The 27,505-nt window shown below is 36.3% G+C and overlaps 1 protein-coding gene across 8 annotated transcripts in view; it reads right to left on the minus strand.

Annotated features, from left to right (window-relative positions):
* LOC127063204 (uncharacterized) overlaps positions 1–27,505 on the minus strand; it is a 217,465-nt gene that overhangs the window by 95,363 nt on the left and 94,597 nt on the right. For all 8 annotated transcript variants that reach the window (XM_050992661.1, XM_050992687.1, XM_050992680.1 and 5 more), the window contains 3 exons: positions 24,630–25,293; positions 22,698–24,472; positions 21,411–22,121 (listed from right to left, as the gene is read on the minus strand). In XM_050992661.1, the coding sequence (XP_050848618.1) occupies positions 21,411–22,121; positions 22,698–24,472; positions 24,630–25,262 (3,119 nt within the window). In that variant the 5' untranslated portion in view covers positions 25,263–25,293. The remainder of the gene's footprint in view (positions 1–21,410; positions 22,122–22,697; positions 24,473–24,629; positions 25,294–27,505) is intronic.

Consider the following 27,505-nt stretch of genomic DNA (forward strand, 5'->3'; position numbering starts at 1 on the left):
CTACATAAATTTATCTCGTCGAATTGTGATTAATGTGAAAAATACTTCTTTACGTAATCCGATTATCGAAGAATTAACGTAAGGTAAGAATATTTTTTTTCACAATATAATATATATATATATAAATATAAAAAATATATAGATACGCATTCTTTTTATTGCATATTGTAAAATTAGAAAGTTTAAAAAGTTCATTCAAACATATATAAATGATATTTATATAAAATGATTTTAATCTCTAATAAAACTAAAGTTTTACTTAAAATTCATGTTTAGCAAGATTGTGAAAAAGAAATATCGATAACCTTGAAGTCTGAAATGTGTGTGCGCGTGTGTGTATGTGCGTGTGTGTACACGCGTGCTTGCGTGCATAAAAAGGGTGTTCCGTTTATATAAAAAAATTGAAATATCTCGTAATGTATTGAATCTATGAAAAAAATTTGTTTGCTATGGTGATAATTTTTTTTTTCTTACATATTGATTGACAGGCCAAATTTCGAAATCAAAAAATCAATAAATATATATATATATATATCTTTTTTTTCATAATACAATGCCATTTCTTGGGTCTAATTCAACGACGCAACAGTGTTGCGTTTTATTTAAAAAAAAAAAGAAAGAAAAAAAAAAGAAGAACAAAAATCAGAAACATACGAAATTAATTAAAAGAAAAATAATCCGCGACAATTAAGCGAGTTAAGAAAATTTAAACGTAATATGTAAGAAGCGAAGAACGCGATGGAAGAGAATGAAAGGATCTGTTGAAGTCAAATGGGACCTTTAAAAACAGCTGATCGGTCAACGAACTCGAGTATTGTAATTCGTCCACCAACCACCAGAGGCGTTACTAGTCCAACACGTTACGACATGGTACATAGATATTCGAAATGCACGTATTAAAACGAACTTCGCAGGTAAATTTTTGACGAAATTAATCAAAAGTATCGACGATCAAAAATATTGACGAATTTCTTTCAATGAAATTGAAATATTTCATCGAAGTTCGTCTCTCACACGTCCGCTTTCATATTTCACGATATTTTTTTAACGGCACGTTAAACCTGACCGTCTATTTTCTCTGGACGACACTTATTATTATTTTTATGCTTGTCGGTCTAAAAAAAAAAAGAAAAAAGAAAAATAACAAAAAATTCTCATTAATTATTATTCACATGCACGAGGTTGTGTCACGTATAAGAGGAGTGTCAAGTGAGATCGAGCAGACCTGTGAAATAATAATTTCTAACCTCTCGCGTTCCTTTCTCTTCGTCTCCCTGGCTCGGTCAAGCATATCGATTCTCTCTCTCTCTTTCTCTCTCTCTCTCTCTCTCTCTGTCTCTTTCTCTCTCTCTATCTCTCTTTCACAACACAATGAACTCACGAATCTATAATATATATTGATGTAATATATATTGGTGTATACTGGTGTAAGATTAAAACGTTTAAAAAATTAATAATGCTAAGGTACGATAAGAAAAAGAAAATTAAAAAAGAAAAAAAAATAACGAAGATTCACGATACGATACGATAACGACACAATAAATGAACGAAGATTAAACACAAGAACACAAGAAAGATCGTGTGAGAAACAAAAAAAAATATAAAGAAACCGAAAGGATATACGTAAGAAAACGTAAGAGATCGTTTCGTGACAGTGCACGTTCGAGCAGCTGTCGCGGTAAACTGAATGTGCGCATGCGCGATCGTAGGACACGTGGTCACCATTTTGCGTTTCTCTCCCCCTCCCCATTTTAAATTCCATTGTATCAGATCGTGAGAGAGAGAATGCTCTTACACCGATATCGACCGTTCAGTAGGGTGATCATTCATTCACTTTATATTTTATATTTTATATATATATATATGTATGTGTGTGTGTATATGTATGTATATATATATGATACATATGTAAATCAAGTAAATTAATTATATCAAAAAAATCGAAAATAATTAGGTGATTATAAAAATAAAAAATTAAAATTTTTTTACCAGATTTTTCGGATTTATTTTCTTTCTCTCTCTATATATATATGTATATAGATATAATATATATATGTGTATATATATATATACACACACATATATATATGTACACACACACACACACACACACACACACACACACACACATATATATATATATATATAGAGAGAGAGAGAGAGAGAGAGAGAGATAATTTTTTTTCAGATTACATGATGCCTGTATTTTTTGGTTGGAAAAGTTTTGAAAGAACCGTATGCAATTGTTCATTAAAAATAATCCGGAAAAGCTATCCGGAGAAACATTTTGAAGGATAGCAAAAGAGAAGGAAAAAGAGAGAAAAAAGAGAAAAGAAAGAGAATAAAAAACCGGCAAATGAATAATACGTATCTTTTCACGTAGAGATGACGTTAACAATATCACGATATCAAAAAAACGGACGTTGTTTTAAATAAAGATTCGAGTATACATAATACATATTATGTCATGGATATCGCGTAACTTTACGTTTTTCGAAAAAAGAATTCCCGAGAAATAGGTAGAAACAACGACAGCGCAAAAATTTGTAAGTATTTTTGAAAGAGGACAAAATGTAAGAAAAAAGAAAAATTTCGTTGTCGTTGTCGTCGTCATAGTAGGAGGACTGAGTATAGTCGTGTCGTGGTGATTCTCTCGAAGAGAAAGTGTGACACGTTAAAAGAGTGAACGAGCGTGATCGGAGAAAACGTCTGGCCATCTGTAACGTCGTGGAAAAAAGAAGAATGAGACAAGAGACCGTGTATCGTGAGAAAGAGAGACAGAAAGACGTATAGATAGGTCGAGAGAATCGCACAACTTGAGAAAGAAAAAAGACAGTGGTATGTCTTATAAGGAAAAGAGAGAGACAGAAGGACAGTGAGACAGAAGACAGACAGAGAGAGAGAGAGAGAGAAATAAAAAGAAAGAATATTATTTTCCAACCGGTCCTTTTACACATACGTTTACAATGCGAAAAATTATTTCACATAAAGTAAATGGAGACGAAATAAAAAGAAATAAAAAAAGAAAAAAAAAAGAAAATAAAGAAAGAAAGGAAAGTAAAGAGAAGAACAAGATGAAAGGAAATAAATCTGAAACAACGTGAATAAAAAATGAAATAAAATGTATATAAAAATAAATGTATGTATACGCACATATACCACACAAACGTGTGATATCATTATATTTTTTCATTATAAATCGTAGTTATAAACGAGATCCAAGAGATCGTTTCGAAATTTATTAATCGTAGCTGTCGATCAAATCCATCGTCTTTTCGTGTGTCACGCGATTTAACGAAGACAAAGAGCCCTGTGATTCGTACGAACGCGGAACACGTCGAATAATTGCCGTTACATCAGGAATTCTCCAAGGATTTACAGATAAAGGGCATCATCATCATCATCATCATCATTATTATCATGATCGTGATCATCATCATGATCAGCATCATCTCTTGGTGTTCACGAATATCCTGATAGACGCTCGGCTATATTAATGCGTCGGGATTTCTACGTTGGATGTGCATGTAACACGATTCGACGTTAGTGATCCGTGTAACGGGCAATTAATTAGCAAGCTGCCGTTCGATAGAATACAAGAGTATTACTATGAATGCGAGCTATTGCTAGATAAGATCGTTTCATGATTAATCCATCGCACAATCATTACGTACGTATGTATACACATTGATAACGATGTTCTTCGGAATTTAATCGATAATAATTATTGTTCGTAGTAATCTTCGTAGCTTATTTTTTTTGTTATATATATATATATCATCGATAATTTTATGGAAATCATTACAACGAACGTTACAAAATAACGACTATAATCTAATTCATGATAATTATATTCGGAAATGTAAATTTATTCGATTAAATTAATTGATCATGTTTTTTTTTAATTGTTTTATTTCCTCTTCTTTTCTTTTCTCTATATCGAAATTTTTTCTGAGATTCGAATCATCCATTATCGATCCATATCGCAATCGTCTAAATATAGATACACATATTTACGAACAATGATACATCAAATATACAAAAACGATAACACTGACTTGAATGTATTATAATATTTTAACTATTATACTAACCGAGATATTTTTATTCCTCGAGTACTACATTTTTTTCTTCTTTACCATTTCATCACGTTTATACATCAAGGATCTATAAATCTTACGTTCTGTTATCACGAGTATTCGTATTCAATATAGATTATTATAATTTATTATAATCAGTGCAATAATTTGTGAACAACCTTATATATCGTAATATCCAGTTAATAATGATCGATCCTAACGTTAACAAATTCTTTGAAAATATTAAAAATATTATTTTCTATCCAGAATTTCTTAAACATCGATAAGGTGAGGGAGGTGATGTTTTACACGGAAAGAACGATGGACAATTTTCGTCATTATGGAATATGTATGTGTGTGCATGTGTAGAAGGGTGAAGTAAAGGGGTAAAGGGGTAAAGGGGTCGATACTTCTCGACTATTTCGTAACGAGAAAATTTCAAGTGCGCTCGTTGAACACAGTGGGGCACCTTGTGCAGCGTTAGATCGCACGTGCACGTGCAACTTTATATATGTATGTGTACACATGTATGTATACGTGATTTATATATCTCTTTGTGTCCAATGTTATACTGATATACGTACGTACATATGCGGATGTGTATGTATGTGTGTGTGTTTGCATGTATTTGTACGGTACTTCGTTTTGATTCGCACGTGCGAGAGAATATTGCAAGGCGAAACTAGGAAAAAAAGCTCTCTCGCTAATTAAGAATAGACTATCCGAGTTTTCCAATTCGTGGAAAAAGAATGGAACGAATGGCCAAAATGGCGTGGTCTCTCTACGAGAAAAAGAAAAAAAGAAAAGAGAGAAACAGAGGGAGAACCTCCATTGTGGTATATTATTTTGCGAAGGCAATCGATTTATGAATTCTTTTTTTTGGATTCCTTCATTTTTTCCGTCTTTTTATATAGTTTTTTTTTTATTTTTTCTTCTCTCTCTCTCTCTCTCTTTCTCGAAACTTAACCTTCTCTTTTATTAAAAAAAATTTTTTTTCACTTCGTATTCGTTACTGCACGAAATTATCGTAAATTGTAAATAAAATAACGGTAGTGGTAGTAGGATCGATCAATTAATCAAATCAAATTGGAATAATATGCAAAACGTAGGAAAAAAGGATTGTATTGATCGATCGCAGTAACGAATGACATATATATATATATACATATATATATATATATATATATATATATATATATATATATATATTGTTTGTTTTATACAAATTCGTAAGAGACAAATATTTCGTTTCGTGTATAACTAAACATTCCTGTCGCATTAACAATCTTTTAACGGGATATTCGTGAAATGAAATAAACGAATTTATGAAGATTAAAGTTAGTTCGAAAAGTTTCCGGTATGCCGTTTTCCTATCTACAACAAGACCACTCACTCTATTCAAACTCACCTTATATCAAAGTTTATTCGACGATCTATTTTCCATAGTTTCTCTCTTAGCTTACGTCTTCGTTATATATATATATATATATATATATATATATATATATATATATATGTATGTATGTATGTATATATATGTATATATATATGTATGTATGTATGTATATGTGTATATATATATGTATATATATATATATGTATATAGATTCTTTTCGAATTTAAATAAGACAAGAACGATGGAAAAGTTTGGACGTGTCGTGCCTTTGGCAATAACAGAAGACACTGATTTCCCGTTAAACTCGAACTTAAACGTTTTGTTTGCGACTTTGAAATGGAAGATCAAAGATGTTAAAACGTCTGCAAATAAATTCTAACGCCTTTCTACGTTAGAAACGTTATATCAAAGTTTGAAAAAGAAAGAAATGATCTGGAAAGAGAAAGAGAGAGAGAGAGAGAGAGAGAAAAGAGACAGATAAAAGTGAATAGAAAAGTGTAAACTGAGAAGAGAGTATTACAAAAGTAAAATGATAAAGCATACATAAAAGTAAATCGTATAAAAAATAAAAAAAGCAAAAAAAATAAAAAAGAAAAAATATGATAAAAAAGAGTAGAAGAAAAAAAGACATCTATCAAAATAGTGATGGCACATTTAGAATAGAGAAATAAAAAGGAAAAGAGAGTGCGAAGAAAAAAGAAAAAGTAGGAAACGAAAAAAGAAAGAAAAGGATATAAAAATCATGAATAAAAAATATGAATAACTCGCGTCGAAGGAACGCGAGCAACCGATGGTATGCGATCAAAGCCGATTTGCTTGATTTTTTGAGAGTACCAGGCAATTCGTGTAGATCAATATATAATATATACATACATATTTATATATATATGTTTATATATATATATGTGTATGTATATATATGTATATATATGTATCGACTTTATCGATAATACTCGCACACTCGGAAAAATTCTCGGCACGTGCATTCCTATCGAATGGATTATACGTTACATGCCGTTATGGTATAATAGTAAATGCGAACTATGCATGCCTGGTACATTGAATGCATCACAGAAACCGAGTTATACGCATGCAAGACTTATTTATTCCAAATGCAAATTGAAATGTGTACGGTCGTTGGTCTATGCCGGTATTATGTCCCCGTTTATGCGCGTGTACCCGTTTACGTTTTATGTATAATATATTATCGGGATACGGTATGTATCTATATATACATATATACATATATTTATTATTGTATTCGTGTAGATAAATATCTATAATATATACCAATGTATATAAAATATATATACATATATACATATACACACTTACTTTCATATTATATTATACGTATTATACGCATCATGTATATATGTGCGTATATATATATATAAAAAAGAATATAGTATGTTCGATAATGTTTAATTCGTATTCGTGAATATTTTTCTTCGTTGCTTCTATCGGTATCGACAAAATTCTATGGGTATCGCTCGGAGGCACCTTTTCTCTCTCTTTTCCTCTCTCTCGTGCGCGAGGGCGCGTTCACGAAGAGAATGAACGAACGACGACTTTAAATCTTTCGATCTAGGTCACAACGTTATTCTTGAAACCTATTTATCTTTCCATAATAATGGGATCTTATCGTAGTAGCTGTCGGAACAACCGCGAAAATTCAAAGACGTGTCTGAGGTAAAAGAAGAGATCTCTACCTATTTTCCTCTTTCCCTTTTTCATTTTTAATCGATTACCTTTCACGGGAATATGAAAATTGAAAATATTTTTACCCCTTGCTAAGCAACGATTTCATTCTCGTCGATTTGATTTTATCTTCGAACGAACCAAAAAAGAAAAAGAAGAAAAATAAAAATTCATTCGCGTTCTTTCTTTTACGATCTTTCGATCTTTCTTTTCTGTTAACTTTTTCTTCTTCTCTTTTCGCTTAACGAAAGAGATTTGATATTATACCAAATATTACAACAATTTCATTTTCGGAAGAACGATTCGTCCCGTCGCCATCTTGACTGTCTTTAAACGAACCAACGAATGAAAAAAAGAAAAAAGAAATAATATATATATATTTTTTATAAAATCAAAAAAGGAAAAATATATATTTCGCACCGAAGAATTCATTCGTGTTTTCTTTGTCTCTTTCCCCCACCCTTCTCTCTCTCTCTCTCTCTCTTTCACGTCACTTAATTCATAACATTTTTAAATAAAGAATAAGAAGATAACATAAAGCGATTAAACGAGATTAAGAGAGATGTTTCACGAGGTCATAGAAATACAGATAGCAATACCCTATCTCGAAAGAGTAAATTCGTCTTTCTCTTCTTTAAAAGGAATAAAGAATAAAAGTTCTTTTTCTCTCTCTCTTTCTTTCCTTTTCTCTTTCTCTTTCTGGTTTTATACGAAGCGGTTACTGATATCGGGAAAGTTCTTAAACAGAAACTTGCCTTTGGGAAACCTGTTTAAGAGGTTGTGGTATATTCTGATTTCGAAGTAGGGTAGTAGTCTCGGTGAGAGGTGATTTATCTGTCGGGCTCATCTCTCTCAACAATAGAAGGTTTCGTCAAACTTTATTAGCATTGATGCCTATCGACGAACAACAAGAGTGGAAGGGAGAGAGAAAGAGAGAGAGAGAGAAAGAGAGAGAGAGAGATAAATAGAGAAATCGACGACGACGTCTCGTTAACTCTTAGGTAAATTAAGCGAGACAGTTTAATCTATCTTTATCGCCAATTTTCCTTTTTTTTTTTCCTCTTTCAGTTAATCTTTCTCTTTTTGTCTTTATCCTTCCGTCATTTCTCCTATCCATTCTTCTTTATCTTTCTCTCGAAATTTTTTACTCTCTTTGAGAAAAAAACAAAAAAAAAAAAAGAATTAATTTATACGGGTGTCTCGAACGATACCGATCTAACATGGCGAACAAATTATATTAGGAATCGTGTTATAAAATTAATACGATATCAACTTTTCAAATGTAACTACTACGTTCTAGCGTGATGTTTTTTCGAACGTTAACGAGATAGTGTTATTTCGTATGCTATACTATATAATTTAACAGTAACAATGTACGGAAGGTGATCGTATTTTCGCATCACCTTGTCCTTTGCCATGGAAATTTTGATGCTTTAGTTATGTAGATATAAACCTGGAAAAGTTGCTACTCTTGTTCTTTCTCCATCCTACTCTGTTATACACATACACATACTCTCTCTCTCTCTCTCTCTCTCTCTCTCTCTTTCTCTCTGTCTCTCTCTTTCTCTCTCTTTTTTCATCGTTCTCTTTTACTATGTAAAGAAAAAGAAAGAGAGAAAGAGAGAGAGAGAGAGAGAGAGAGAGAGAGAGAGAGAGAGAAATGATGGTCAAGAGAAACAAGAGAATGAGAAAAAGAGAGAAAGAGAGAGAGAGAGAGAGTCTGTCTCCAACTTTTCAACACGCTCAGATACCATTAGAGCTATATACTAGACACGGTTGTACATAGCCTTGTTTTTTTATCAAACTTCCTGAAACTTAATACGCCAGAAAAGCCATCGTTTTATCTATCTATCTATATATCTTTCTCTTTTTCTATCTATCTATCTATCTATCTATCTATCTATCTATCTATCTATCTATCTATCTATCTATCTATCTATCTATCTATCTATCTATGTAGCTATCTATGTAGCTATCTATCTATCTACCTATCTTTTTCTTTCTCTCACAAAAATTTTCTTTTTTTTTCTTCTTCTTATTCTTTCTCTCTTTTCTTTCTTTTTCTTTTTTTTCTTCTTCTCTGCCTCCATTGCGATTTAACGCGAAAGCTTTGTTTTTACTTCGGTTTCAATTTTTAAAGGAACCGTTTTTCTTGAATGCTTTCTGCGTACTTACGATAGCAAAGTGGTGTTCGTAACGATCTGAGTAAATCTCACGGAAATTCTTTTTTGACGTTTATATCTTTATCTCTGATTGTGTATGTATGTGTATGTGAGAAAGAAAGAAACAGAGATAAAGACAGAAAGAACCAGAGAAAGAGAGAGAGAGAGAGAGAGAGAGAGAGAGAGAGAGAGAGAGAGAGAGAGAGAGAGAGAGAGATATGATCAAAATGAGAAAAAAAAAGAAGAAAAGAAACAAGGAAAACTAAACTTCCGAAGAATTTCATTTCGTTTTATTTTTCATTTCTTATCTTCGTTTTTATTTTTAGTTTTACCTTTACTTTAATTTTATATTATATAATATCTCTAAAGATTCTTGTATATAATATCTCTAAAAATTGCCATAGCATGTTGGTGGATTAGATAATATTAATTCGACGTTGGGAATCAATTATTTCCTAATTAATTTAAAACATAAATTGACAATTAATCGGTTCGATACGATCGTAGAAATGTAATTAAAATTATATCTCGATTTTGCTGGTATAAATACACAGGTAACGAATGGATCGTTAGATTTTGAATTTGTCGTTAGAAAGATCTCGGAGCGAGCGCGTTTATTTGAGGAAAAGAATCAAAGGAACGAAGGAAACACTTGAACTGAAATGATTCTTACCGATAAGGAGGTAATTTGGCAGAAAACAAAGCATATTCTTGGGTCATATGATTTTCAAAAGAACCGAGTAAAGTAGTAAGTAGGTACCGTTTGTTTGCTTGCTTGTTTGCTTGTTTGGTTGCTTCAGAATGAAAAGAGAAAATAAGATTGTAAAAGCGGAAATATAATTTGTTGGATCGATTCAATATACATACATACATATAATATATATCTTATATAATTATATATACATAGATTATATATACATACATATACATATACATAAAAATATATATCATATACAGTATGTAAACGCGTGCATGAGTGTGTGTGTGTAAAATATGTATATATATATATATTATATATATACATAGTATATACTGATGATGTTAACTCCCCAAAGAGACGAACCGAATTTAGAGGAGAATGCAATCCTGTTGTTCAAAGATGGCGCATGATTTCCAGATAGGATGTAAGAGAAATAGAAATAGAAAGAGAAAAAGAAAAAGAGAAAGAGAAAGAAAGAGAACGAGGAGAATAGTCTGAACGTAATATCGCTTGTCTGACGAAAATTCGATTTCATTTACTACGATCTTTGATAGCAAACGAGCAATATGCATAGATTCGTATAAACTCCACAACGTTCTACTACTTACGTTATAAAATCATTTTTCTAAATCGGAAGATAAGAATTGTCAAATCACTTTGCATATAATATTACGTTACATACCTGCATATATACAATATATTAGGACAACATATATAAATACAATATATATATATACATATATGATACATCTTTTCTGTTCAACATAGAACAATTTTTGTAAGATATTTTAGTAACGAAACTCATCAATTGACAATAAATAAAAGTTAAATGTGCTAATCTAATCTAGAGAATTTAAGCTCGTCATTAGTTAATGTATGTGTAAGCTTGAAATTACTCCCCATACGTGGGATAAATGACATACGTATTAGCAAGTGAGAAAATGGAGAGTAAGAGAGAGAGAGAGAGAGAAAGAAAAAGAGAGAGAGAGAGAGAGAGAGAGAGAGAGAGAGATGAAACACGAATCACTCTCTCTCTCTCTCTCTTTCTATCTCTTTATCTATCTCTTTCTCGCTCTATCTCTCTTTCTCTTCCAGTTTGAACCGCAGTATATAGAAGTTTAATCTTGGATAAGCTTAATCACGAACAACGTTAGAAAACCAATGAAGCGCGGAAGAGGACGAGATTGCTGGAACAATACGCAATTATCCTGCTCGCACGAATGTCCTAGCAACATGTTCAGAACGAAAGGGAGATGATCTCTCTCTCTCTCTCTCTCTCTCTCTCTCTCTCTCTCTCTCTCTTCGCTCGGATGCTGTGGCTTCCCTCGTAATTATAACGGAATATTCCCCTTCGCACGACGCGTTCCTATTCTGTGGCATCTCCTCGTGACGATCCTGCCATTATCCTGTCCATAAACGTGCCCGGGACGAGCGTCGTTGAGCTAGCGAGCGAGCAAGAGAGATAGAATATATATATATACACACATATATATACATATATATGTATGTATGTATGTATGTATGTATGTATGTATGTATGTATGTATGTATGTATGTATGTATGTATGTATGTATGTATGTATGTATGTAGGTATGTATGTACGAATTATATACACACGTAGGTGTTGAGAGAGAGAGAGAGAAGATACTTCGCACGATCACGTTTTCACATCGTTGTCTGATAATAATGACGAAGGATAACGATATTCGACCAGAGAGAAGACAAGCCTTGTGTATGTATATTTACTTTAACATCCTTCCTATCCTTCGTCCTTCGTCGTTAACCAATATGATTTAACAAATTTTATCCATTAAAATCGATAATTAAAATGCAACGAGTTATTCGGGAAATTTTGTAAAATTTTCATTATATTTGTAAGAATATTAATTATAACGCCTAATTGTAGGCAATAATATATGCAGCGTCGATAACGTAACTATCCGATATTATCCATCGATACACGTATCCTTTTTCTTTTTGTCTTGTATCGATTACGATACATGCCACATATTGTTGTTTCGATACATTTTGCGTATAACAAGGGGCACGGAAAAAGTTTATTATCGATAAATAGATATACGAAGAAGGTGATCGTTTATATTGTACGTATTTATGTATAATATACTATGCGAAACAATTTTTTCAGACGATATTGTTATCGAAGTTAAAAAAGTAAAAAAAAGAAAAATTCATTCAAAAATACAGAAAGACATTGATCCTGTCGTTTTATTTATCTTCATTTAATCCAAACATTATAATATATATACATATATATATATATATATATATATATATATATATATTACATAATTCGTATGTGTTATAGATATATAAAATCTTTGTAAGATAAAAATTCAATAATCCGTATAAATAGTTATCGCAGATTTTAATGGTCGGTAATTTGCGAACGACTATTAGTTCAGGAATATGCTTGATCGCGACAGTTGTCCATATATATGTTGTCCTAACACGTGAACTATATACGAGAGTTTCGAACAGTGGAATAATGACCAGAGGGTGACTTTACAACCCTATAAATCGCAAAACATGCTCGAACCACACACGCTTCTGATATGATTCAACAATAATGGCGGACTACCACGTGAAATTAGATAAAGTAGAACGAATCTGGTGGTAGTCTTTATTGCGAGAAAGTAAATCACATTTATGATCATGGTTTATCTAAAACTGAGATTTTTATCTAAGCGAACGTATAAATTTTATGTCTAAACTGCACACACTCACACACAGAGAGAGTATGTGACTCTTCATTTTACTCTACACACACAAATATCTATATATTTTCTATATATATATATATATATTTCTCTCTCTCTCATTTCCTAAAATAAATTTTTTTAGAAATTTTCGATTTACAAATCGATTTAGTGAAAATGGTCTTTAAATGATAGAGAATGATGGAAAGAGAGAGAGAGAGAGTTCGTTTACTTGTTTGGTACGTATCCGAACGGCTTCAGACATCCTAAATCAGTTTAGGCATACCCTCAGGTCGTATAATGAATAATAATGTGGTCCTACTGGTTAACTAAGTTTAGATAAAGGGGACTGTCACCCTTTACTAGTTCGTCGTTCATTGTGAGCCAAGCACTTAGAAGAGGTGAAACTTTTAATTAGTTACTGATCCTTCGGGCGAAACACAACTTCTGAGCGTCTAAAAGCATGACGGGGGGTGGTAGGGGGAGGGGAAGAAGACTAGACAACAGCAGGGAGGAGAGATAGGTTATAAATTGAAATCACTTCTCTTATTTTTAACGGATCGCATTAATTTCGCCTATTTTTTTCCTTTGATCCTCTTACACGATGGTTAACTTCCCATCCCAACTAACTTTCCTCAGAAATAAAAAAAAAAAAAGAAATAAAAGAATTTTATCACGATTTAAACGTGATAACAGAGACGAACTCTCAAGCTTTAATTAGAACATTATCTAACGTTATATAAATCGAAATTGTAAAATCGTGTAAAATCAATGATAGAAAATGATGATTTCTCTCGTACGACGATACACGATCGAGAATCTATTAAGAGAGGAACACGTTAAATACTTTATAGACGATCTACCAGGAAATTCACAAAAGGAAGTTCTCTCGGTACACAGGGATCTAACTTTAACTCGCCCGAAGGATCAATGAGAGAGCCAAAAGCTTTGACGATATTACCTTTAGAAGTCCTTGTAGCGTACATGGAACGCATGGAACCTTTCAACTAACAGACAAACGAGCATGCTCGGTTGTACGCCCTCTAACTATATATACATACATACATACATACATACATATATATATATATATATATATATATATATATATATCACAAATAGACAGACAGATGAACAGACGGACAAAAAACGGACAAAACATTGAAATTAGAATTTATAATATTTTTTAATATTATATTTTTTATAATATTAATTTATTAATGAAGTATCAAAGAACTAGAATTCCTTTAAATATTTGTTCGACGTTACATCGTTCCACTTTTTCTTACTATATAGATCGTAATGAAAAAAATTTTCAAGCGGGAGAATTATCGAAAGACCGTTCGAGATTTTTTTATAAACGCTGACTTTTCACGAGGTAACGATTTCTTTGAACGTTTCCTCGAGCTAACTCGAATTTTAGATTTGGGAGACAGAAACGTTTAAACGTTTTCGGTCAAATTATCAACCATTGATTGTTCCCATCAATTCTGGCTAATTATGTTATTTTCGTTGTGTGCGTGTGTATGTACATATGTCGAAGAGAAAAAAATTGAATTGACTCTATCGAATTTTATTGTATTACATCGAGAGAATGTAATATGATATAATTTTTTTATTGTATTATGTTACGTCACCTTACTCATATTTGCGTTAAAAGTGGATCGAATTTATTAAAAAAATATCGTCGAAATTTTTATTTGAACCTACGACGACAAACGCACCACTGCAATTCGATTCATTCTCTATGGAACAAAAAACAAAAATCTTTCAAAAAATATATCACTGTTAAAGAAATACATTAGAATCAAACCAGTTACTTCTAAGTAATTTCTAAATATTAATTTAAACCTACACTGAAAAAGTAACTTCAAGTACACTTCAACATAATGCAAATATACATTGTAAAAAAATACATAACCATTCGGAGAAAACGTTAATATAACATATAGAAAATCTATTAACAACAAGCGTACTATCTCAAAATTAGATCAATCTGTTTACTATGTAAATTCGATGAACTTAAAAAGAAAAATAAAATAAAATAAAAAGAACAAAAAGAAAGAACAAAAAAGAATGCACGATTATACAAAACGATACGATACTATCGATCTCTCATAAAATTGTTATTAAGCTATGAACAAAAAGCCATGATAGTCATGATCCTCGATAACGTATGGTCCATCGTAAGATAGACGTGTTGGAAACTGAAAGTCGTTTCTAATTTTACCGGATGCGGAATAAAAGCCTTAATTGAACGCGACGCAAGGGGTTTGGCCTGGGGTTTGGTTCACGTTGGTTCACGAACGACCGGTGTCAGGTTGCAATTTCATGTGACGGGGCCAGTTAAACTCACAGGCACGACATAATTACCGAAGTTGCTGGTAGTACGCGAAGCAGCAGCACCAGCAGCCTTGTTTCTGCTTGCTACCTTTGCCCATCTAACTAGCCACCTCCCCCTCCCCCTCCTCCTCCTCATCCTCATTCTCATCCTTACTGCTCCTTTCTCTCATTCTCTCTCTCTCTCTTTCTCTCTCTCTCTCTCTCTCTCTCTCTCTCTCTCTCTCTCTCTCTCTCTTCTCTAAAAGACAATACACCGATGTTCTGCTCACGACTTCCGGCCTGTTTCAGCTATGAGACACCTTTCCACCCTGCAAACTCTATGAACTGAAACTTTCCATCTCTCTCTCTCTCTCTTCTTCTCTCTGTCTCTCTCTGTTTGTCTGTCTGTCTGTCTATCTGTCTGTCTGTCTGTCTCTTCATCCGTCTTTCATTATATCCCTATCTTACTCAATGATAACTTGTAAATGTTATACCGAGAGAACAGAATTAATATCCGATTTTCCAGATTGATATACTGAATATACAATTCTAGCTATAACAGTTTCATGTTATTCAAGTTGACCAATTTGAAATTTATTGTATCACATTGATACCGTTATATCACGAATTGATTGATTTTGTATAATGCAGAGATAGATAGACGGGACGAAAAAATTCTACTCGATTCCCATTTAAAAAAAAAAGAAAAAAAAGAAATCAAAAAAGAAAAATAAAAAAGTAAATAGAGATAAAAAAAGAATAAAAAGAAAAGAAACAATATCAACTAACAACAACAATAGTGATAAACATGTAAAATATCTTTAATCCGGACGATTGGAATGACGATTGAAAAAGGTCGAAGACGGATAAGAGTATATTAAATTGTTTAATCAAGGATAAATTATATACGAATATTAAAAAAAATGATATCGTTGATAAAAAAATAAACGAAGGAGATAGCGGCAACGACAGTGGTGGTGGTAGTGTAGGGACGAATGAGAATGTAGCATTTACAAGAGAAGCGCGATCACGTTACCTATCTACTTACACACACGCGCAAACGCACTTACGCACATATACACGCACGTACATAATATAATACATATACGTATATATCGGCTGCGTGTGATCGTGCTCGTGTAACGCGTACACACCGCGATTTACTAATTCTATCAAAAGTTACATCGTGGGTGGCCGCTTGTATTCCATTAATCACGCTGAATTATGGGCCGCGCGATATTGCTCGTATACTTTCGTGCACGCTTTAACGTTTACCACTGTGCTTGGCTCGGCTCTCGGGTCTCGGCATCGAATAGGTAATATCGTCGCTCGCTCCGATGCATTTCGGAAATGAGAAGGACAAAAGTGGAACGAGCGTGAACAGTGGAAAGGGGTGGGAGTTGGAGAGGAGGGGGAGGGGGAGGGGGAGGGGGAGAGGCATCGTCATCGTCGTCGTTGTCCTCGTCGTAGTGTGTTGGTGTATGCGGAATTTAAATGAGGATGAGTGAACGTTATGGTGTGGTGTTGAAAGTATAGAAGACTGAGGGGTTGTGGGGTTGAGGGAGTGAAATGATAGGAGGTTGAGAGGTTGAGAGGTTGTGGGATTGAAATAACAGGAGGTTGAGAGGTTGAGGGATTGTGGGACTGAAACGATAGGAGGTTGAGGGATTGTGCGACTGAAACGATAGGAGGTTGAATGGTTGTGGGACTGAAATGATAGGAGGTTGAAGGATTGTGCGATTAAAATGATAGGAGGTCGAGGGGTTGTGCAACTGAAATGATAGAAGATTGAAGGGTTAACGGGTTATGCGACTAAAATGATAGGAGATTGAGCGATTATGGAACTAAGAGTAGGAGACTGAGGGTTTCAGTGATTGTGGGACTCAGGAGTTGAGGAGTTGTACAACTGAGAACTTTGGACGCTGAGCAGTTTGGAGGCTGAGCAGTTTGGAGGCTGAGGGGTTAACGGGTTCAGAGGTAAATAGATGTAAAAAGGTATGTTTGTGTCTAGAATGAATTTTTACGGTTACCGTTAGGAAACACGAATATTCCTCCTTCGGTTTACTTTCTTCCATTGCTGTTGCTAATATTGCTTTTGCCATAGGACCGTCGCCGTTACCGACTCGGGCTACAGTTTTTCTCTTTCCTCGATAACGAGTTTGGAAATTCCAACGTAACGATCTTGCGGAGTGCAATTCCGCAAACGGAAATAACATTGCTGTCTTGTACTTATCCAATATCCTAGAGAGATACGAGAAAGAGGGAGGGAGGAATCGAAAGTACGTGTAAATGGTGAAAGAGTGAGAAGATAAGAAAATGATCAATAATATCATTGATCGAACGATTTATGTATGTATATAAGCATTATATATCGCGATTATATACGTAGAATATTTTATGCGAAACAATAGATAATAAATAAATGATTTTCTTTCGTTAGGATGAATGTTTTTAATTTCTCTCTCTCTCTTTCTATTCTTTTTTCTCGGTTGTAGTTCGCTGTTGTTCGTATCTTCATTTTTTTATTATCCAAGTCTCTTCTAGCTTCTACTTTTACGACAGGTAAGAAGTTTTCGAGAGAGAGAGAGAGAGAGAGAGAGTAAAAAGAAAATAAAAAGGAAAAAAAAAGAAAAGAAAAAAGAAAAGAGTTTGTCCACTTTTTAATTTCGCCGGTTGATATCGATCGAGTGGTTTCAAGACTCCGCGGTTTTTAATCCCTCAACAGTGTCTTCCATTTTTATTTATTCTGAGTGCTAAGAAGAAGAAGTAGAAGAAAAAGAAGAAGAAGAAAAAGAAGAAGGAGTAGAGTAAGACAGAAGAAGATGAAGAAAAAAAAAAGAAAAAAGAAGAAAAAGAAAAAGAAAAGATCAAGAAGAACTAGAAGAACTAGTAAGTACGAGTATATGGACCTAAAGGCATATATATATATATATATATATATATATATATATATACACATATATTATACACACACACACACACATATATAAATAACAGTGACGAGACAGACGAATATCTCAGCGAAATATTTCGGAAAGATCTTTTGTTCTTGAAACGGACAGAGAGCAGAGAGAAAGAGAGAAAGAGAGAAAGATAAAAAAAGATAAGGATAAAGAGAGAGAAAGAAAAAGAATGAAATACTTTTCCATTTTCCTGCGAACGAGGCCGTTTTCCCCATAACCGTTGAGAACTAAGAAGAGACATGAACAAAGAGAGAAAAATAGAGAAAGAAAGAGAGAGAGAGAGAGAGAGAGAGAGAGAGAAAGCGAGCGAATGAAACGTACAATCGGCTTGACCAGCACAAAGCTTTCGACAAACCAATGGCAAGGCAAGAATAGCGTACCAGGGGGTGGGTATAGCTAGGAAGGGAAGAAGGGTGGGTAGTAGAGTGGGTGAGGGCGAACTGCTAACGTCGAAGTAGCGTATCTAAGCTTAGGGGCGACGTCTACGAAGTCGGTATTCGAAAGCAAACTGAACACTCAGCGAAACGAGCGTGCCAACGTAATCTCCAGCGGATTTTCGAACGGAAAAGGGAATCGTCGCTTTTCGATCCGCTCTACGAGCAGCTTCACGACTATCCCCACGCTCGTTTCCACCTGCCAAATCGAAACTTTCTCTACGTTTGGATATAGAAAGAGGAGAATGAAAGAGAGATAGAAAGAAAGGAAGAGAGAGAGAGAAAGAGAGAGAGAAAAATAGAATTTTGTAATCTTCCATCAAGAGATTTTACCTCTTTATCTAATTTTATTCTTCTTTTTTTTTTTAGTCGATACTAATTTAAAATCGTTTATCGACGTTATTTTAGGAGATAAAAAGTACGAGACATAGTTGTTGAAGTATGAATGAAATGGAGAAAAATGATCGTATTAAATCAAAGATAACGTACGACGAAAGAAAGAAAGTGAGAGAAAGAGAAAGATAGAGATAGAAATAATTAGAAATTCGTCGAGAATCTCTAATCATCCGTCAAGAGATTTTACCTGTGTATCTAATTTTATCTTTCTAACGAGACAGAGGAGAGAGAGAGAGAGAGAGAGAGAGAGAGAAAGAGAAACAGAGAAAGAAGAAGAAGAGAATATGAAATTAAATAATAGACATAAATATATTCGAATGGTAAAAGCAAATTTGTTGGGAAGAAAATAACCGCATGAATTCACAAACGTGGATTTAATAAATAAGTGTTTATCTAACGAGTTAATGAAAAAAGACAAATAAGAACGAGTTCGATGATCGTTTGTTATTCTTCCTACGGAAGAATAGAGTGATAGAAAAATCGATAGAAATAAAAGAAAAAAAAAAGAAAGAAAGAAAGGAAGAAAGAAAAGAAAAAGGAAGGAAAGAAAAGATCTGCTATCGATAAAACTTGATAACAATTGGTCCGTTGTTGCGTCGCCGAAAATCCGAGCCAACATGGCCGCGCTAGATGATTTATTCGCGATGCTTTAAAAGCTTTTCGATAATCCGATGCTCGCAAAATTTCGCAAGGACGATACGCCAGTGGCTTATCAAAAAAGATGAGAAAGAAAGACAGAAAAAGAAAATAGAGAGAAAGAGATAAATCTAAGGAGAATGCGAAAGAACGAGAAAAAAAGAAAGAAAGAAAAAAAGGATAGATAGATAGACAGACAGACAGACAGACAGACAGATGGACAGACAGAGTGAGTGCGACCAAGCGAGCGAGCGAGCGAGAAAAATATAGAGAAAAAGAGAGAGAGAGAGAGAGAGAGGAAAAGAGAAAATAAAATAGGCCACGATACTCCATTAACCTGATTGCTGTGACAAAAGTAGCGACCTTTCCGAGCACGCTTCCGAGCAGTATGCCCAGCATACTACGAGAGACTGCTAAATGTGGACATGCCCTAAATTCCAAAACTCGTGTTTAGACAGCTTCTCAGCACGCTAATTGCTGACTATTAAATGAAATTCGTGCACTCGCAAGGTAAGCCGGTTTAACGAGCTACACGATTCGACGCTTACGATTTTCTTGCTCGAATACCTGCCTCTACCTCCCCACCCAACCACCCACCCACCTCCTTTCGACCTCGTATCGATCTTCCATGCACCCGTCGATCATTGATCGTTGTTACGATCGTTGTTAATATATCAACTTCGTTTATATGATTTTCATGATAAGGGATAGAGAATAAAAAAGAAGTGTACGAAGTGAGAGAGAGAGAGAGAAATGAAAGAAAGAGATAGAACGATTGAGAGAAAGACAGATAAATAGATCGAAGCGAAAACTAAAGCAGGTCACGCGATATGAGGAATCTCGAATGCTAAACTATAATCCCCAGAGGCGGATAGTTCGCCTCTGAGAGCCATAAATAACATTTATCCTCCGATTAAGGGGGCTCTTCCATTCTAATTCGTGAGCTTTATTATAAAGGCTCCTGATTACGGCTATGCGCGTACATTACGTTCTCTCTCTCCATCTCTATCTATCTCTCTATCTCTCTATCTCTCTATCTCCTCTCTTTCTTCCTTTCTCTTTCTCTATTTATCTCTCTCTCACTCTTTCTCTTGTTCTTTCACTATTCCTCCCTTTCTCTATTTCTTTCTTAATCCTCGATTACACGCTGAAGCCTCTGGACATATGCAAAAACTTTCATTCGTTTTACATCGCTATCTATTCTATCTGATAATGATTTTTTATTTAAGTAAGTAAGCAAACACGTGTAAGTACGTCCACGAGTGCACAACCCGTGTATTATGTATGTTTTTTTTTTTTTATTTGTTTATCGTTTTCTTTTTTTTCCCTTTTTTTCTGTTCTTTTTTCTTTGCCATTCAATCATCCCAAATTCCGCATTACTCGTCGAGATTAAAGTCCCCAACGAAACTAATTCGATCTCATTTGCATGCGTGTAAAAACTTTGTATCTACCATTCGATAATACCAATTCAATTTGCAATTAATCCTAGACGAATCGATCCTTTTCTTTTGGCTACTAATTGTATTAATTTTTTCAATACATAAACTGTATCTTTTATCCGAAATATACATAAACGCAATTTTGAATATTTCTTTATATATAAATGGTACGAACTGTGCTTGTCGGTGCTTCTTTTTTCCAAATAAAATTTCAAATAAAAAGAGTTAACATTCATAGACCTATCGAGAAGTCATTCATTCACTTTACTTAAACCATCCATGTTAAAATACTGTACAGAAATCTTATTAGCACTTGTTAATACGCTTAATAGATTTCAATTCATCAAGGAAAAGAGAGAACAATAAAAAAAAAGGATTATAATGTTAAAAAAAAAGAAAGAAGAAGAAGAAAGGAACAATAGAAGAAAGAAAGAAAGGAATAAAGATCTTCGTTAAGACTCACCAAGAAGAATGAGTTGATTGCGTCGGTATCGATGGTAGAGCACCAGGTGGGAGAGATCTTCTTATTGGTTGACAGCATGGCCTTTGTCCATTAGGATTTGTAGCTTCGTTACAGCAAGCTGGTGGATTGGCGCAAACGTGTCTCGCTACGATGCCAGCAGAATTAGTCGTAAATTCAACCGCAGACGTGCGTAACTTTGGCCTGAGCAACGGTGACGTCGAGAAGCTGTCTCCTCCACCTCCTCCACCAACACCAACACCACCAACACCACCTCCTACACCACCACCACCTCCTCCTCCTCCTCCAGCTCCACCACCTCCTCCTCCTCCACTTCCTCCAACGCTACCACCACCACCACCTCCACCACCTCCTCCTCCTCCTCCTCCTCCTCCTCCTCCTCCTCCTCCTGCACCACCTCTCTGATTCGATGTTGCAGAGCTACTCGAGCTACTGGAACCTGGACTTCCACCTAGACGAACCGGTGACGCGTAGGCGAAACCGCGGAACCGGAAGTGCGCCTGGTGGTACGGATATCCGGCTGGTGGTGGTAGCCGGTAATGATGATGGAAGCCCAAATCTCTCCTCATGTACGGATCACCGGGGTCATTGGTGGGAACGTAACGATCCGTTGGGGTATGGGCAACCGGTGGTACGTACCTGTCCACGTACCTGTCCGGATAGAGCACCTCCGGAGGTGGTTGCGGCACATACCTGATGAAATAGGAAGTTTATACTTTTTATCAAATTTATGGAATGGATAGAACTAAGAGGTTGGAAAATGTTTCAGTAGGGTGGTTGTATATATATATATTTTTTTTGGCTAGATATCCAAGGTTAGATTTTATGAAATAATTAGGTATGTGTAACGTTGTATGTAATGTGTGTGTGTGTGTTTGTGTGTGTATATAATATACTTGTATAGTTAGTTATTATATATTATATATATATATGTATGTATGTTATAAATAACTATTACACTTATACGATAGAAAAAAATAAATATAGACTACAAGGGGAATCTAGAGTTCGTCGATAGAGTTACCGTAGTAATTGTCGATATTATTTATACTTTATAAAGCTAATCTTTCCATAAAATAATAAGATGTCTTTTCTTTCTTTCGAATAAAAAACGCATAAGTATTTTCCTTTGTAACTGCAAATGGATCGCTTGGCTCGTTGATAATTGGAAACTGAAGTCTTATGCGACAAACGAGTTGTTTTTAGACCAGTCTTTTTTTCTAGGGTCGGAATGAAGGACGATAAAGCGTTCATTGTGGTACTACATACCGTTCGACCGGAGTGTGAGCCGTCGGCGGTACATAAGTGCCTGTACTCGACGATCCGTAGGGCCTATCGGTCGACGTAGGAACGACGGAAGAGTTGGTGCAGCTAGAGATCGGCGCTATCCTACCGGTAAACCTATCTTTTGGTTTCGGTAGAGACAGGTACTTGTCCGCGACGTTACGTGCCGGAGAGTATCGATCAGAAGTAGGGTGAAAGCGGTCAGGAGTGGTATTAGACGATGAGAATCGATCGTTTGACCCTCCTGACCCCGGAAACCTGTCGTATCGGTCTTGAACCGATCTGTCAAACTGATGCTCGTTCCCGAGCGAGTATCTGTCGTTGGTATAGCTCTGGACCGACTTCGACACTTGGAGGAACTTATCTCCGTTCTTCGTCGTGCTTTGATAGCTTCCAGGTGGTCCAGGATTTGCAACGGTTCCGCGGAGTACCGAAGCTGACGTTTCTGGGGTCGGTGAAATCGATGAGTAGCACCGATCGTTGCCCGTCGTCGTCGATGACGATTGGATGCCATTGGCATTCGTGTACGGCGAATGATAGCGCGCTCCAGTTTCCGAAGACGACGACGGTGAAGACGACGTCGCGGCCAGGATACGTTCGGTTGGGTTCGAGTCTGCGACGACGTATCTGTTGGACGCCGACGACGTTTCCCCGGCATTCGAGGGCCTAACGTCGTGTCCTGGGGAGGAAGCCGCGAGATAAGCGACTCCACCGACGGAGAATCTCTCGTTTCCGGGACGTCCCTGTCCACAGGTTCTTTGAAGCGCGAGCTCGTTGAATCTGACCTCTTGAAAGGCCGAGTATCTACCGTATTCCGCGTTACCAACTTGATTCGAACCGTTCGCTCTTTCGGAATACTTTTGGCAAACAGCCTCGACCGATCTATCGGCGTAGAGCCGTCTATTCTGATCGGTTGCGTTCGGTACCTGAAGAGATCTCTCCGTCGCTGAATATCTTTGATGCGACCCTTCGGTATTCGACGTGGGAATCGGGAAAAATCTTTCGCTGCTCGTTGCGATCGAGTTGTAGCGATCGTGGTGGAGACTCGCCGACGTCTCTTGTTGGGAACGGTGATACCGTTCGTGGATCGGTGACTCGCCGTGTCCAGTGTATCTGTCGGACGAGGACTTTCCAGCGAATCTCTCGGGTACCGGAGCGTGAATCGGCGAGGCCGATAATAATCTATCCGTCGAGATCGTTCCGTATCTCGACGCTGGGGAATCTTTCCCCGAACCGATGTAACCACCAAGGACGTTCCGGTCGATTTGTAGATTGGTCTGAAGGGCTCCCAACACTGGCGACGATCCCGACAGGAGACGATCCCCATTGCCACCGCTGTATCGTTGCTGATCCTTGACATCGTGCACGCTCGTCGCGTTGCCGTTCGGCTGTTGATTGGCCAGCAATCGTTCACCCGAAATGAATCGGTCCTTCGCTGGCATAGGCGAGGCTGGTGCTGTTCCACCGCCATATCTGGCGCCCGGAGAACCGGGGGGCAGAATCCTATCAGGAGGAGGATAACCAGCCAGGCTCTGGGACGAGGCATACTTCTCGCTTGGGCTGGGCGAGAGGGGCGGTGGCGGTACGAACCGATCGTTGGCTGGTGCCGGTGAGGGTGGCGACGGAAAGGTCTCCGACGAGAAGGAGCTCGACGTGCAGGAAGATACGAGGACGTTTGCGTTCGCGTACTCGTTGTTCGTTGATGCGAGCCCGGAATCGTTGCTGACGTGATGGAAACGCAATTCACCGCCGCTAGCGACCTATCGACACGTATCACCGTTACACGTATGCGTATCGTCAAAAAACAAGAACGAACAAACAAACTGCTATATACGAGAAGTAAGATAATAATGATGATGACGACGATGATAACAACAACAAAACCGTCTCGTTCTAGTAAACAAGTTGTCATCTTACCTGAAACCGATCTCCTGGAGGTAAAGACAATCTTTGTTCCGCATGCAAGTTGCTGAGATCAGTGAATCGAGCGAATCGGTCGACAAGGACGTTCTGCGACAAGGATTGGCCCGTAACACCGCCTTGTCTTCCGCTATACTGGTGATGTGCTTGCAAGCTGGATTGACCAAATCTCTCCTGATTTTGGTAATGTCCGAATCGCTCGCAGCTCGATTGTACCGATCGAGTCTCGACACTGGATTTGCTATAATCCTCGATCGAAGGCTTGTCCGTTGACTTGTCGTGCCGCTCGATCGCCGCGACTCTCTCCCGAGTTCCATACTCGCTGTGATCGCTGCTCTGAACTTGCTGATCGGTTTGATAACGATCTTGGCTCGATGTACCGGTGATGGTTGGCGTTGATCGCGATTCGGACTGCTGTTGTTGCTGCTGTTGCTGCTGCTGCTGATGTTGATGCTGCTGTTGTTGTTTGAAGCAATCGATTGGATTAACGGCAGCGATTTGTGTCCCGACATTCCCGGAATTTCCGCTACTGGGCCCTGGAATCGGGGATGACGAGGGCCCGTACTGGGCAATCGGGTGCTGGTGCAACAGGTGACGTTCTCTTCGGCCATAGTCGTCGTCTGTCGGCATCCTGGTGGCCCGGGGCCCGCTGTCAGGACATCTAAAGAAATTTTTAACGTTATATTTCATCTAATTTTTTCCTATTAAAAAATAACGTTGGTAGGAACGATTTGTGAACAGATCTTCCTTTTACGTATTATCTATTTATTTAATTGAGAAGTAAATTTCAAATTGTAATACGAAGTAGATTCATACGGTTGACCGAATATATTCATTACATACAAAATGGACATTATTGTTAACTCGTTACAGACATATATATACACACACACACACATATACATATATCTATATACATATGTCTAGTATAACAGAGAAACACGCGTCATTTAATTCCCTTTAATTTGCTATAATGCTTGTCTCACCCTAATTTGATCCTTACATTTGCATAAGATTAAAAGACTAATTGGCGATTAAGTAACACACTCGTTTTAATAACTTAAAAACGCGTACGCGTTAGAACTTAACACGATTATTCATCACGATTATTCAGAAATTAAGGACTATCGATTCCGCATCTCTATAAGGCTACAGGCTACATACTACATACATACGTTTAGGACTTTTAACGACGTATATGATAACGTAGGTCGTTAACACGCGTAATCAACTATAGATAGATATATAGATAGATAGATAGATAGATAAATAGATAGATAGACAGACGGATAAATATATAGATATATAAACAGATGATAGAGTCGTTCGAATTAGATACTGACAATTTACACCTCCTCGTCTGGACTAAATCCTGCGTATCTATAATATTTCGAGACAAGCGCATATAGCAAGCAAAACGATAAACGAATGATGTCACGTCATAACGATAAAATGTGATACGCAATAGCCATTGGACAAGGTACGGATGGTTTGTTACGTGACGTTAAAACGCGGACTCGTATAATCGACTGCAAATTAATTGGAGCTCCAAAGCTCGATTCGCTCGTACGAGTTTCGTTATTGCCGAACGTGTCCGAACGAGTGACGCGTATGACCATACACAACCGCAGCGCGACTTCCATGCCGAATTACTGCGACATACGAAAGCGATTTTATCGATCGAATTTTATCCTCTCTGTCTTTCTTTATATCCGTTTCTCTTTTTCTCTCTCCCTCTCTCTCTCTCTCTTTCTCATTCTCTTTTTTTCTTTATATCTATCTATCTATTAATATATACATCTATCTATCTATCTTTCTCTTTAAAAATTGAAAAAAATTAGATGACTGAGAGATTTAAATAATAGAAGCGAATCGAACGATACATACGAATTGGACGATGCATTCTCATTGATTGCGTCATCGAAATGGAATACGTTCGAGGGATATTCGAACGAGATGAAAATATGAAAATAATATTAAAAGAGGGGAGATGGTAAATCAGGATTATTAAAGAATAAGAATCACTGTTTTATATATGTGTGTCTGCATATATATATATATATGTATGTGTCTATATCTTTCTCTTTCTAATCGAATATCTCTTATCGAACACGGCAAAGACGTAAATTGGAAGTAGTATCGTACCGCAGCGTGTGGTAATATCGTTGGTAGTAAGAGAAAGAGAAAAAGAGAAAGAAAAAGAGAGAGTGAGAGATTGAGAGAGAAAGAGAGAGATTTTTGTACACTGCAATGCGTCGTCGTCCAGCATAGAGGGCCGAAAAAGGAAAAAAAAAAGTTGGAAGGAAGGTGGAAATGGTGCGCGTTGCCAGCGTCGTAAAGATAAAACGCAGCTGGCGCTTTGCGCGAGTGAGTGAACTAGGGTGAAAGAAACAGACAGAGAGAAAGAGAGAGAGAGAGAGAGAGAGAGAGAGAGAGAGAAAGAGAGAGAGAGAGAAGGATAGGAATGAAATGGAATGGGTTAAGAAGAAGTGTACGATACTTTAACTTCTGGCAGATCGTATAATATCGTTGGCCAATCGATTGCACCACCTTACCTTTTTATTATGAAACTTATCGGCACACTTTACGAAATTTAACCTTACGTTTATGAATAAGCGATATTCCCTACAAAAAGTACAGAGAAAGAGAGAAAGAAAAAAAGAGAGAGAGAGAGAGAGTTGTTGCAGAGACTGGATAAAAATTTCAAAGAATTTAAATATTTTACGATATTAAAATGAAATTAACGAAAAAGATGGAAATAGATAAACAGAGATTCGTTTAAATTTATTTGGATCACATATACACATACACACACACATACATATTATATATATTTCTTCTTTCTCTCTTTCTTTCTCTCTCTCTCTCTCTCT

This window comes from Vespula vulgaris, chromosome 1 (assembly GCF_905475345.1).
Source record: "Vespula vulgaris chromosome 1, iyVesVulg1.1, whole genome shotgun sequence".
Lineage (NCBI taxonomy): Eukaryota > Metazoa > Arthropoda > Insecta > Hymenoptera > Vespidae > Vespula > Vespula vulgaris.